Here is a 13406-nt window from a genome sequence, read left to right on the forward strand (position 1 = left end):
GAACTGACACTAACCAAATTACTTTCATGGAAACGGAAACTACAACTGGAATTTAATGAGGAAAAGTATGAGGTTGTTCACTTCAGAAGAAATAACAGAAATGCAGAGAATTGAATTAATGGCAAAATTATTGGCAGTGCAGATGAAAAGCGAGAGCTTTGTTTCCAGGTGCATAAATCCCTGCAAGTTGCCACCCAGGTTGATAGGGTTGTTGAGAAAGCATATGCCGTTTATTGATAGGAGGATTAAGTTTCAGTGCCACAAGGTCATGTTTCAGCTGTACAAGACACTGGTAAGGCTGTACCTGGAATATTGCGCACAGTTCTGGCCACCGCATTATAGGAAGGATGCAGAAGCTTTGAAAAGGGTTCAGAGGAGATTTACTAGGATGTTGCCTGGTATGGAAGGGAAGGTCTTACGAGGAAAAGCTGAGGGAACTGAGGCTGTTTTTTTGTTGGAGAGAAGAAGGTTGAGAGGTGACTCAATCGAGACATATAAGATAATCAGAGGGTTAGATAGGGTGGACAGTGAGAGCCTTTTTCCTTGGATGGTGAAGGCTTACACTAGGTTTAAATTGAGGGGTGATAGGTTTAGGACAGATATTGGGGTAGTTTCTTCACTCAGAGATAGTAGGGATGTGGAACGGCCTGCATGTAACAGTAGTAGACTCACCAACGTTAAGGGCATTTAAATGGGCATTGGACATACATACAGATAATAATGGAACGGTGTAGGATAGAATGGCATCAGATTAATTTCACAGGTTGGTGCAAAATCGAGGGCTGAAGGGCCTGTACTGCGCTATAATGTTCTATGTTCTATCTCTATTAGTGTTTTGTAATTAATTTCATTGAAATGCAGTAAGTGTAGTAACTGTTACATTTATACCATCTAGTCATGAAATTTTAAAATTCATCAAGATGTTTGTGAGAAACACGCAAGGATATACACACCAGATAAATGAAACTCTGTGTTCCCGTTTCCAGATTTATTTTACTGTAAGCTTCTTCGGTAGTAGAGCTCCTGTGACATAATTGTGGTGTCCTTACCTTTGGACCAGAAAATCTGGGTTCAATCCCTCCTGAAAATGTCCTTACAGGTCTGAACAGGTTGACTAAAAATATAGATTTCCCATTCTATTTTTTCAGTGGCATTAAGTCTGATCAGGTTGATCAAGAATCTTCATTCCTTAGTTTTCCACATGTTACTAGACTAGACATATAACTTGCTTGAAACAGCACACTTTCATTTGAGGCCACCAAAAATCTGAAATTCTGAGCTGTCTTGGAAGCTAACCTAAGGACAAAGAAACAGATACAACAAAATGTCGTCAATGAATTTTTGTGGATGGGAAGATGTTTCAGAGCTATTTGTTGCTGTATATTATTTTAGTTCCTAGAGGAGCTGCACAACTCACCAAAAAGAGTATCAAAAGAAAGAACATGGCAAAACAAAATATTATTATAGGTGGAATCATGTTGAGCCTCCCCTGTCAATTAGGCGGTCAGTGAGAGAGTCGGTGAGAGAGATATTTTCGGGAGGGCCTAGTGAAACACACAATGATTAGGCAGTGGTGAGGCCACAGGCAGGCCTTCCCCTGGAATCAAGATCACAGGGGATTGTCTTTCAGCCCAGTGAGATTTGCCAGCTGGTCAGAGCCCTTGTTTCAGAAGCACCACGCAGGAGGCCTTGGTTACTTGCACAAAAACACTCTGGATTCCTAGTATCATGAAGAATCCAGGACAAGGGTAAATTGTGTGAATGGGAGTGTTCTCAGGTTAAGGTTACAGGGAGATAGAACAAGGAGGTCAAAAGCAGGGGATAGGTGTCAACGGCACCCATCTGTCTGATATCTAGTCCTTTTATGAGACACTGACAGCCTTTAATTGAGAAAGGCCACTCCTGAAAGATGACAAGCCTCTGCATAGTAGTCATTGTGAACACGGCATGGCGACATGCCCCTCATCATATTGGCAACTTTTGGGCCTCAATTTGATGTGGTGGGTAGGTCAATCATGGCTTTTTCACCCAGACCATAGTTCGTGTCGAGGCAGGAAAGTGGTGGAGATTCAGTACACCATTGCCCTGCCTAATTAAGTTCCATCCCTAAGTGTCGTCCAAGATCGCCACCTCCAGAAGAAGATTCAACCTCATTGTGACAGCTGTTAAATTCTAAAATAAAAAGATTATTGAAAAACCATTTTCTCCATTGATCTATGAACATAAATTGCTTTGATTCAAGCACTCAATTTCTTTATAATTGCTATAAATTATAGTGATGTAAATAGCTTGTTTTTTAGATTGACTTACACAGTGTTTCTGTGGCAGGAAACATGAGTCTAGGATTGTGTCTTGCTTTCCTGGTGCCAGGGACAAGGATGTCATGGAGTAGCTGCAGGACATCCTTCTGGAGGAGGGAGATCATCTACAAGTCATTGTCCACATTGGTACCGACGACATAGGTAGGAAGAGAGATGAGATCCTAAAGGCAGATGTCCAGCAGTTAGGAAGGAAATTGAAAAGCAGGACCTTAAGAGCAGTAATCTCATTAGTCCCAATGTCACATGCTAGTGAGCAGAAGAACAGTAATATTGATCAATTGAATATGTGGCTGGTGTAAGAGAGAGGGCATCACACTCCTGAAGAATTGGGACTGATTCTGTGGCAGGAGAAAGTTGCAAGGGAGGTGAGGAAACAAGAGAAACAAATCCAAGCATTAAGTAGGGTTTGAAAATGGAATGATGTTAAAAAGACAAAGTTAAGGGAACTCTACTTGAATTCACCAACATTCACATCAAGGTAGATGATCTAAAGGCAAGAAATAGAAATACATGGTATGATCTCATTGCCATTACAGAAACATGGCTGTATGGTGACTAGGACTGGGAGCTGAACATTCAAGAATATTCAACAGTTAGGAAAGCCAGTCAAGAGGGAACAGGACCTGAAGTTGTGCTGATAGTAATGGATATGATCAGTACATATATAAGGGATGGTCTCGGATTAAAAGAATAATATATGGAATATGAGTGGAACTAAGAAACAGAAATAGGCAGATTTTAGTTATTTATACACTACCAAATAGTGTGGCAGTGTGGAGAATGAGAAAAGCATGTAATGTGGGCAATGCTGTTATCATGGGTGACTTCAATCTGCATATCAACTGGGTAAACAAATTGAGCACCAAAACTGTGGGAGATGACTCTCTGGAATTTGTTTAGAATGGTTTTACTGAGTAGAATGTTAAACCAAGTTGAGGGCATGCTATTTTTGATCTAATATTCTCTAATGAAAAAGGGCTAATTTACAAACGTTGGGGTGAATGATCACAACATGATTGTGAAGAAGGTGTTTTGGTATGCTTGCTTTTATTGGTCAGTCTATTGAGTACAGAAGTTGTGCTGTCAAGTTTTGGCAGTACAGGACATTGGTTAGGCCACTTTTGGAATATTGTGTTCAATTCTGATCTCCCTGCTGTAGGAACAATGTTGTGAAATGGTTCAGAAAAGATTGTCAAAGCTGTTGCCAAGGTTGGAGGATTTGTGCTACAGGGAGAGGCTGAACAGGCCAGGACTATTTTCCCGGAGCATTGGAGGCTGAGAGGTGACTTATAGAAGCGTATAAAATCATGAGGGGCATGGATAGGGTGTATAGCAAAGGTCTTTTTCCAGAGTAAGGGAATCCAAAACTAGAGAGCATAGGTTTAAGGTAAGAGGGGAAAGATTCGATAGGGATCTAAGAGGTAACTTTTTCATGCAGAGGGTGGTGCGTGTCTGGAACAAGCTGCCAAAGGAAGTGGTGGAGGATAATACAATTACAATATTTAAAAGGCACCTGGATGGGTACATGAATAGGAAGGGTTTAGAGGGATATGGGCCAAATGTGACAAATGGGACTGGATTCATTTTGGATATCTGGTCTGCATGGACGAATTGGACTGTAAGGTTTGTTTTTGTGCCTATCACTCGATGCTCTGCAGTAGAATTTTATATCATGTTTGAAAGTGAGGTAATTCATTCTGAATATCGGGCGTTAAATTTTAATAAAGGAAATTTTGAAGGCACGAGGCACAAATTGGCTGAGGTGGATTGGGAAAATACATTAAAAGGCATGACTCTGCATTAGCAATGGATAGTCTTTAAAGAACTATGATATGGCTTACAGCAATTATATATTCCATCAAGGTGCAAAAACTCAAGAGGTCAGTCAGCCATGGCTAATAAAGGAAGTTCAGAGTTGTATAAGATTAAACAAAAAGGCTGAGAAAGTTTTCAGAAGTAGTAAAAGTTCTGATGGTTATGAGGTTATAGAATACAACAAAGGAGAACAACAAACTGAGAAAGAAAGGCAGAACAGAATATGAGTGCCATCTAGCAAAACCCATAAAATGGACTGTAAAAGCTTTGATAATATGTAAAAATAAAATGTTTGGTTAGAATAAATGTGGGCCTATTAGAGACAGAGCCAAGAGAATTTATGATTTTGGTAGAAAAATAGCAGAGAAGCTAAAATAATTACTTTGTGTCTGTTTTTTCAGAGGAAGATAAAAGGAATCTCTCAAAGCTAGAGATCCAAGTGGTGATGGAGAATGAGGAATTGAAAGATATAAGAAATTAATAAGAAGATTGTACTGGAGAAATTAATGAGACTGAAGATCGATAAATACCAGGGTCTGGTGATTTATCTCCCAGGGTGTTAAAGGAGGTTGCTATAGACAGCTAATGCATTGGCGTTTATTTTCCAAAGTTATATATATATTCTAAAATGATTCCTGCGGTATAGAATGTAGTGAGTGTCACCTCACTATTTCAGAAAGGAGCAAGAAAGAAAACGAGAAGCTACCTGTTAGCCTCATGTTAATTGTAGGGAAAATGCTATAATCTGTTATAAAGTGTGGGATATATAGTCACCTGGTTTTTAATAATTTGATTGGCACAGCATGAATTTATGAATGGGAAATTGCATTACACAATTTTGTTTTTTTTTTAAGATGCTACTCAATATTGATAAAGCAGTGCTCATGGACATTATATACTTAGATTTAGAGAAGGCTTTTGAAAAAGTTCCCTTCAGGAGGCAGGTTAAAAAAATTAAATCATATGGAATGGGAGGTAATGTACTGGCATGGTTTAATGCTTAGCAAGCAACCAAAAACAATGAGTAGGAATAAATGGCTATTCATGCATTGGCAGGCTGTGACTCCTTGGATACTACAAGGTCACTTAAGGCTAACTGGCAGATGCAGCATGCTATTTGGACAGATGTTGAAATTGATTGCAAGAGGATTTGAGTTCAAGAATAGTAAAACTTGGTTAGACCACACTTGGAGAATTGTGTGCAGCTTTAGTCTCCTTATCTCATGAAAGATATTATTGTCATAGAGGCAGTGCAAAAAAGGTTCAAGAGCAATGATGGACTATCCAATGAAGAGAGATTGAGTCTGCATTCTTTAGAGTTTTGAACAATGAGAGGTGATCTCATTAAAAGTTACAAATACATTAATGGATAGATGGGGTATGTGCAGGATAGATGTTTCCCTTGATAAATGTGTCTAGAACCAGGGAGCACAATTTTAAATTTAAGGGAGATGTCACGTAAGTCTGAAACAAGGCAAAATGTTTTTACTCAGAGATTTCTGAACCTTTCAAATTCTCTATCATCGAGGTTGTGGAAGCTCAGATTTTGAGCATTTTAGGTTTGAGGTTGATAGACTTCTGATTTTCAGTGGCATACAAAGTTAGAAGGTGGGTAAATGGCAATGAAATGTTTGATCAGCCATGATCATATTGAATAGTCGGACAGTTTCAACGGGGCTGAATGGCTGATTTCTGTTCCTTTATTTCATGATTTAAGAAGATGAGAAGAGGATAACTGAGTAGAAAATTACAGGCCTTTTCATCTAATGTCAGTTGCAAGCCATATACTCGTATGTTATTAAGGGTACAGAGAGTGAGCACTTTACACATATGTCCTTAACAGAGAGACCAGCATTGATTTATCAAGGTTAACTCATGTTTAATGAACTGAACATTTTGAGGAAGTGATTAGTTTGATAGGTGAAGAAGTGCTGCAGGATGTTATTTAAATAAATTCTAGAAAATATTCACAAAGTTCCTAATAAGAGACTGTGAACAAAAAAGATAATTAACAATAACATTCTGCCGTGAATAAAGAATTAATTAGGAGATAGAAGAAAAAGCCAGGAACTTATGTATGTGGTCCATTTGGCAAATGTTTAAGTTTACCCATTTTGAACTTAAAATGGGTATAGCAGAAATTTTCACATGGGTTTGAGGATGGCACTGTTTGGGCCAAATATTTCAGGAACAATCACCATTAGTAATTACTGGTCAGAGGACTGGTTTGCTGTTCCAGTAAGGGTGATGTCCGAACACTTGAAGCTAGAGAAATGAAAGAAGACCCTTGAATCCTGAAAACAAAGTATGCTGCCTCAAGATGGAGACTCTTGGTCTCCAATTTGTTCAAATAGTAACAAAATATAGACCTTTCCACAGGAGTGGCCTGCAACCACGGATGTAACTAAGATGACAGAGAGACTCCTACCTGGAGCACTGGTCCCTAGGTGTGGTGTCCAGAGGCAACTTCCCAGTAGTTGGTATTCCCCATACCTTCAGGAGCTCATTTTCCTCATAATAGCTTTCAACAGACCTTTAAATCCACCAGCTAATCTGCTGCATAACCAGTCTTACCTCTGGATAAACAGCAAAGGTTAGATACATTTTCATTCTTTAAGTCTCGTATCTCAATGCTTGCTCCTTTTTGGGGTTAAAAACCCTATACAAGTTTTATTATATTACATACGATATGGAAGATTTAGATGTTGTCTAATTTAAATGTTTAAAATGATTAAAGGATTTAATAAGTTAGTTAGAGAGGAACTGTAGGCAAATTTGGAACAAGGTGGCATTTTCTTTAAATTAGAGATAATCTGTTCAGGGTAATGGCAATACAAACTTCGTTACACCAGAGACAGTGGATATCAGGAACACTAACACCCAGCTCAATAAAATTTTGAAACCCGAGATTGTTAGGTTTTCATTAGCTTTGGGCATTAAAGGGCCAAGATGTGTAAATTGAGTCAACATACAGATCATGCATTATCTAATTGAATGGTGGAACAGACTCAAGGGAATGAATGGTCTACTGCTTCTCTTCTGTTGTCATTCAAACTGAGGAGATTTTGAGATGATTTCATAAAGATTAAAATTATGGAGGAATAAGACGCATTATATAGAAACTGACTGTTATCAGTCATCTATGGTTTTGGAATGAGTGGACACAGATAAAGGATTAAATTTAACAGGTTTACAACAATAGCAGGAGAGATAAGGAAGATTATGGCATTCATTGGCAGAGGTTATATTCCAATTTTTAAGAATGAATTTTGAAGAAAAGGAGATGAAGGGATATGGGAATGAGATAAATAATTAGGATAAGGGTTACTGCTTTTAATGCATAAAAAAGCACGACTAACTGCTCTGATACAAACGTTTATTTCCACATTTCAACTTCTTGTGATTCCATAAACCATTTATTAATTCTTCTTTATTTTGAAGTTGGTGAATGTTTGATCTTTAGACAACAGCAGCTAGTTTTATGTTATCACTTTTTTACTTTCAGTCACTGGATATCAATGTGTAGTTAGTAGCTTTTTTATATTCTTACAATATATTTGTGGGACCAATAGATTTTAAAATGAGATATGAATTTTCTGTTGACCAATACAAAGAAATTTTGCGTTCTTTGGTAGAAAATATCTAAAATCAATATTGACAAAACATTGCTTCTTAGGTGTCTAAAATGTAAATACAGAAATGATATTTCCAATTAAATTTTTTAACACAATCGGAAACCACATCACACTTGTACATTATATCCAGAATGTTCTCCTAACTTGAACAGGTTCTCTTCCCAGATGATGAACCTCCAATGTTCTTTTCAATGAGTTCCTTCACTCAATACCCTAAGCATAATTGAATGGACTTCCAGCAGCAAGACACCCTCTGGCACTTGTTGTTCTTAAACTGATTTGGAGATGCCGGTGTTGGACTGGGGTGTACAAAGTTAAAAATCACACAACACCAGGTTATAGTCCAACAGGTTTAATTGAAAGGACACTAGCTTTCAGAGTGTCGCTCCTTCATCAGGTGGTTCTCTAAATCACTGTCTGATTGACTCTGAAATCTGAGTGTATATACGTAGGTGGATGAGCTGCCTCCTCTTTTGTGTTCAAGTGTTAAAGCTTACACGTTAGTTTCAATAGATTTTCATCTGAGCCTCAGGCAACCAGGTCATGTGGGTTTGTTTCTGGGTGGGTTTTATAGAAAATCATGTGTCCATACAAAAAAATTCAATTTTATTTTGAATCAAAGATATTTAAAAATTAATGACCAATAGCACTGTAATAATAAAAATATTGTTATCACAACAGCAATTTAACATTGTGATGAAGTGATTTTCTCTGTGTTCATCACTCATTGCATTCAAGTACCATATTCTCAGGCAGCAATCATGTCCTGTCACAGGTGGTAGACACCAGCAGAGCTTTTTGTCATGTGCTGATTTAGATGGAACCTAGCGTTATTGAATTGTACAGGAATTGTACCACTATTGAAAGCAGTCATTAAAAACACAAGGAACTCATTTCTATGATCTCCTAATTGGCAATATTGTTCAGCCTTGTACAGTAAATGAGTACCAATTAGAGACTCAACAAAGAATACTTTGGTCTGTGTTCAATTACATTAATATTCTAATACAATATTATATACAATATAATTGATATTATAATATAACATCTGCCCAATCAGCTTTGCCTCAGTGTTCAGGAAATTGGTTAAACCTTGTGTTGCTATCAGCAATGGGAAATGAGACAAGCTGGCACACTTAATCGTGGGGAAGATGAAATGTCAGCTTCCTGATGGAGGGTTGAAAATAAGGAATTAAGGTACAGCCAGCAGCATGGTTCTAATTGTAATGTATTAGCATGCTACAGAGCCATTAAAACAGCATTTCACCAAATTAGATGCTGCTTTTGTAATTAGCTTTCCAGCAAACAAGAAACATGTGCCTCTGATTCAAGAGTGGTTGAAGGTGGCATGCAACTAGTGAAGTGGTCTTCCAGATGGATTTAGCCTGAGTAGGTGCTGATTTTCTTTCATGGGAAGCTTTGTTCAACCATGGAGATAGAACATTCATGCAATGAGGTTGAGTGGTGACAGTGCAAGGGGCATACTTGACCAAGAAAGAGAAGGTGGACTACATTGGACATACAAGCGCTCCTGAGGGAAGACACTGGAATACACACAGAATGCCACTGTCTACAGACAGAAAATGTAGCATGCATGATTATGAGGAGGTCCAGTGTGAGAAATGGAAGATTACTGATGAGATCTTGAGAACTGAGGGTAATAGAGGGCAGTTCAAGGTTGTTTGAGTGAGGTTTGAAACTGATGGAAGGAAGAGTCAAAAGTGAGTCAGGGAGAAGCAACAGTTGAACCACAGAGGTAGGCAGTGTTTGTGGAGAGACAGGTGAGTAGTTCATAGCAGCAGTGAGTGAGAGAGAAGGGAGTGCTGGTGGTGAGAAATGTTTGGCATCCAGTCACGTGACCAGAGAACTTCTGTTGGATTTTAGTAAAAGAATGTCTGAGGATCCCTGTTAAATATGGTGACTGAACCGTGCATCACGTGAGATAATGACAGAGTCATCAACTTCTTGACCATCACAATTGGTCAGGCACCCCTAAACACGGACATGTAATTAGTTGGCCATGAAGTGAGTGCACATAACCATGTGTCCCACCAAAAATGGAAGCCTGTTGTGGTTCTGGTCTCACAATTAGGACAGTCAGCGTTACAACAGTATTCCAACTGTAAACAATTAATTTCCCAATGTCCAGGATCCAAGAGCAAAAATGCCATAGATTTGCAGCAAAAAAGAAAATGTTTCAGTTAAGTAGTGCTTTGGCCTAAATCTATTTGATATTTAGGTTCTCAACAGACTGAGCATGTAAGATCTGGATTAAACAGTCAGTATGATGAATTAACTTGAAATGAGACACTGGACATGAATATCTGTTTATCAAGATGGCTGCTTTTTATAGTTCATTTGACCATATTGAAGGTAAATGTCTCATCTATAGGTGACAAAAAAATACTAAGGTGTGGATAAACAGCTGATAGAAAATAGGATCTGAATATGAGAAAATGAGTATTTATAACATGAACATTCTGGCGGCTAGAATAAAGCTGTAGAACAGCAAGAAACTGTTGGTATTACTGTTCATCTTCAAGTTGTGAAAGCACAGTTTAAAGCAATATTGTCTATATTTATACCATGAGCAGAGAATGTTGTCAGTACACTATCGGTCATACATTGTTGCTGCTCACCTCATTATTCTGGAGGAGGTCTTCATATCACCTGACTCCCTAATGAGAGATGAAGCATATATTTGCTGGACATCTAATGGACCAAGTATTAACTATTGCCCTGCTGCAGATGGATGTGGTCTCCAATGTAAGTGCCCTTCAGCACTCTTATGATTCTGCATAGATACAGAATGTAGGAATGACATAACATTCTGGAAACTCCTGACAACATTGGTAGCCACTGGCAAATTAGTATTCATCTGAGTTCCCATCACATTACGCAAACAGCCATCAAAACTATCTGAGCAGTCAACAAAGGCTTTATCATGTTGGTATCATTGTCATATTCGATGTGACCTTTTCCTTCATACAAGGCAGAATGATGTCCCTGGTCTGTTCAAAGCCCTCACACAATTTAAAGCTAGACCCCTCCATATGCTGAACTATGATATATAAGCTCAAAGGCAAGGTTCCATTAACTCCCCAATTATGCCATTGGGACTGAACTACTATTTTTACCTGAGGTCTGAGTTGGGGAGAAATAGTAGCTTCCCTTTGCAACTAAAATTGCCAGATCTGCATAATGGCTCAGAAAAGGCACAGTAAAATAAGTTTTTAAGATTTATTTTAAGTTTGCATGTGGGCTCGAAGGTGCAGAAGTGTTCCTTGGTCGTCCCAAGGGAATACCTGAGGTATCCTTTTACTGGGCTTTTCTCCAATCTAGCAACTCCAGTGGCAACCAAGCAACACCACTCTTTGATTTGCGCTAGAAAATTAGAATTGGCAAATAATGTGTCCTACCTGATTTTATCTGAATAAAAAGGAGAGCTTTAGTACAATATATATTTCTTCTCACTTGCTGATACTGTGTAATTGGTGCTGTTGCAAATTCAGCATATAAATAGATTAGATAGGTGTTAGAAAAAAGTGATAGTGCATGCTGTGAGATGGTTTAGACTCAGCATGCAGCATGCAGTATCTCTGTCTGTTTCAATCACACTCCTTTGCTTTTAAAATGTAATTATAACATTTTAATTTAGAAACATTAACAAAATATAGTTGTACTTTGCTAACCTTTCAGCTTTTTTACCTTGCATTTTTTATTTCAGCATTAGTAAGGCTTATACAGCCAGATTACAATCTGCTATTATCTGTCTATGCACCAGGTTTAATATTACAGAATTGTTATAAGGATGCTTGCAAGCTTATTGGATTCTATTACTAACAGACTGCAGGATATTTTCTGTTATAATGTTTAAAAATGCTTTTATTTTGTATTCACTCTATCCATGTGTTAGCCTAGATAGCGAATACAAACAGGGTATTAGACAGATCTCTGTCATATGCATTCTACATCCCCTTTCTTAAGAGAAGTGACTTGGAGCAAGAAATTGCTTCTCTGGTTGTTGTTTTTTTCATTTAATTTATCCCCATCGTCTGAAACTAGTTACAAATACACTGCATCTCAGGGTGATGGTCAAATAAAGAAGTCGGGAGTTAAACCTTAGGCCTCTCTGATTCAAAGTGCTGAATTCCACATCAATGCTTTTACATATTGGGAAAATTCACAACTATTAATGTTAGTTATTGTTGAATTATGCAGGTATCTCGCACCAATCATTAATGTGTTGATATTCTATCTTCAGACTCCATCACAACAGAGCAATGTGCATGACAGTGAACTGGAGGATATATCTCCCACCAGTCAATGGAGCACATATGCACTGGGAAGGAGGGATGTACCACCAGAGAGCATTGTTAAAAAGGTTAGACTATATTGGATTTATTTTTTTGCTGCCTAATGCCACACATTTATGTTTTCTGATGTCATACTTGTTTCATTAAGTTCCTTTGCATTCTCAGCAATGTATTCTGTTTCACTTTCCCATTATGGTTTAGACTTGCCAAATGGCGAATGTAAGCTTTTGATATACATGTTGTCAGTGTATTTTTAAAAACAAATTGTTGCTCTGATCTGCTTTGAATCTATTTAGTGAACACCTTGTATGTGAAGCAATTTTTAACTTCTTGTGAGAGAGGGCAGTAATCTTCCCTGGACATCTGGCAGATTTTTATGGCCAGGCTTTATTTGAATGCTGCTGAGCAACTGCTTGGCCATTTCTGGTGGAAAGCGAGAGCAGGCCAGCAGACAGACAGTAGTCCAGACCCATTACTTGGTGTTAATCTTCTGCCTGTTCCCCATATCCCTGCAAACCATTTCTATCTAAATAATCATCCTGAATGTTACAAGTGAACCTATCTACACTACTTCTCACCACCTCAGCTGGCAGATAGACTCTGGTTAAATACAGAGGAATCTCGATTATCCGGCATTCGATTAACCGAATTTCGGATTATCCAAACAAGATTGCAAGCTCCCTGATGTTTGGCTAACTATGTTATCTGGCATTCAATTAATCAAACAAAATACTCCCTGCCCATGTCCTTTGGATAATCAAGGTTCTTCTGTATTTGGTCCTAATGATGACAATCCTTTAATTTTCCCTCGATGCTGGACTAAAGTGCCAGCATAAATTCGAACTCCCTCAAACACCATTCATGTACAGACAATTAAAATCAGGATTTATTGTCTTCAGGTTTGTGATAGGACTTGGATCCGTAATCTTCTGACTGAGGGAATATAAGAATATTAAAGAATATGAGCAGAGATAGAATTCATGGCCCTTTGAGCCTGATTTGCCATTCAATATGATCCTGACTGATCTTCTGCCTCAGCCCAACTTCTCCTGCCAGTACTATACATTATTTGGTCCCTGAGGGAACAAAACTTATTTATCTAGGCTCTAAGGATATTTAGTGATGGAGCATTCACAATTGTCTGGTGTAGAGAATTCCAAATATTCACAACCCTTCAATTAGGATATTTTTCCTCACCTCAGTCTTAAATAAGATTACGTCTTGTTTAGATTAGATTACATTTGTCCCCTAATGTTTCTGATTTCCCAGCCAGCAGAATCAGCCTCTCAATATCTTTTCCTGCGAGCTGGTTCAGAATC

The 13406-nt window shown here is 38.2% G+C and overlaps 1 protein-coding gene across 2 annotated transcripts in view; it reads left to right on the top strand.

Annotated features, from left to right (window-relative positions):
• Positions 1-13406, top strand: part of lrrc7 (leucine rich repeat containing 7) — a 341063-nt gene that overhangs the window by 295647 nt on the left and 32010 nt on the right. Inside the window, exon 19 of one of the 2 annotated variants that reach the window (XM_060829787.1) lies at positions 12036-12155. The exons of the other annotated variant lie outside the window; for it this stretch is intronic. Coding sequence (XP_060685770.1) covers positions 12036-12155 — 120 coding nt within the window. The remainder of the gene's footprint in view (positions 1-12035; positions 12156-13406) is intronic. 2 annotated transcript variants of the gene reach the window in all.

Source organism: Hemiscyllium ocellatum, chromosome 9, assembly GCF_020745735.1.
Source record: "Hemiscyllium ocellatum isolate sHemOce1 chromosome 9, sHemOce1.pat.X.cur, whole genome shotgun sequence".
Lineage (NCBI taxonomy): Eukaryota > Metazoa > Chordata > Chondrichthyes > Orectolobiformes > Hemiscylliidae > Hemiscyllium > Hemiscyllium ocellatum.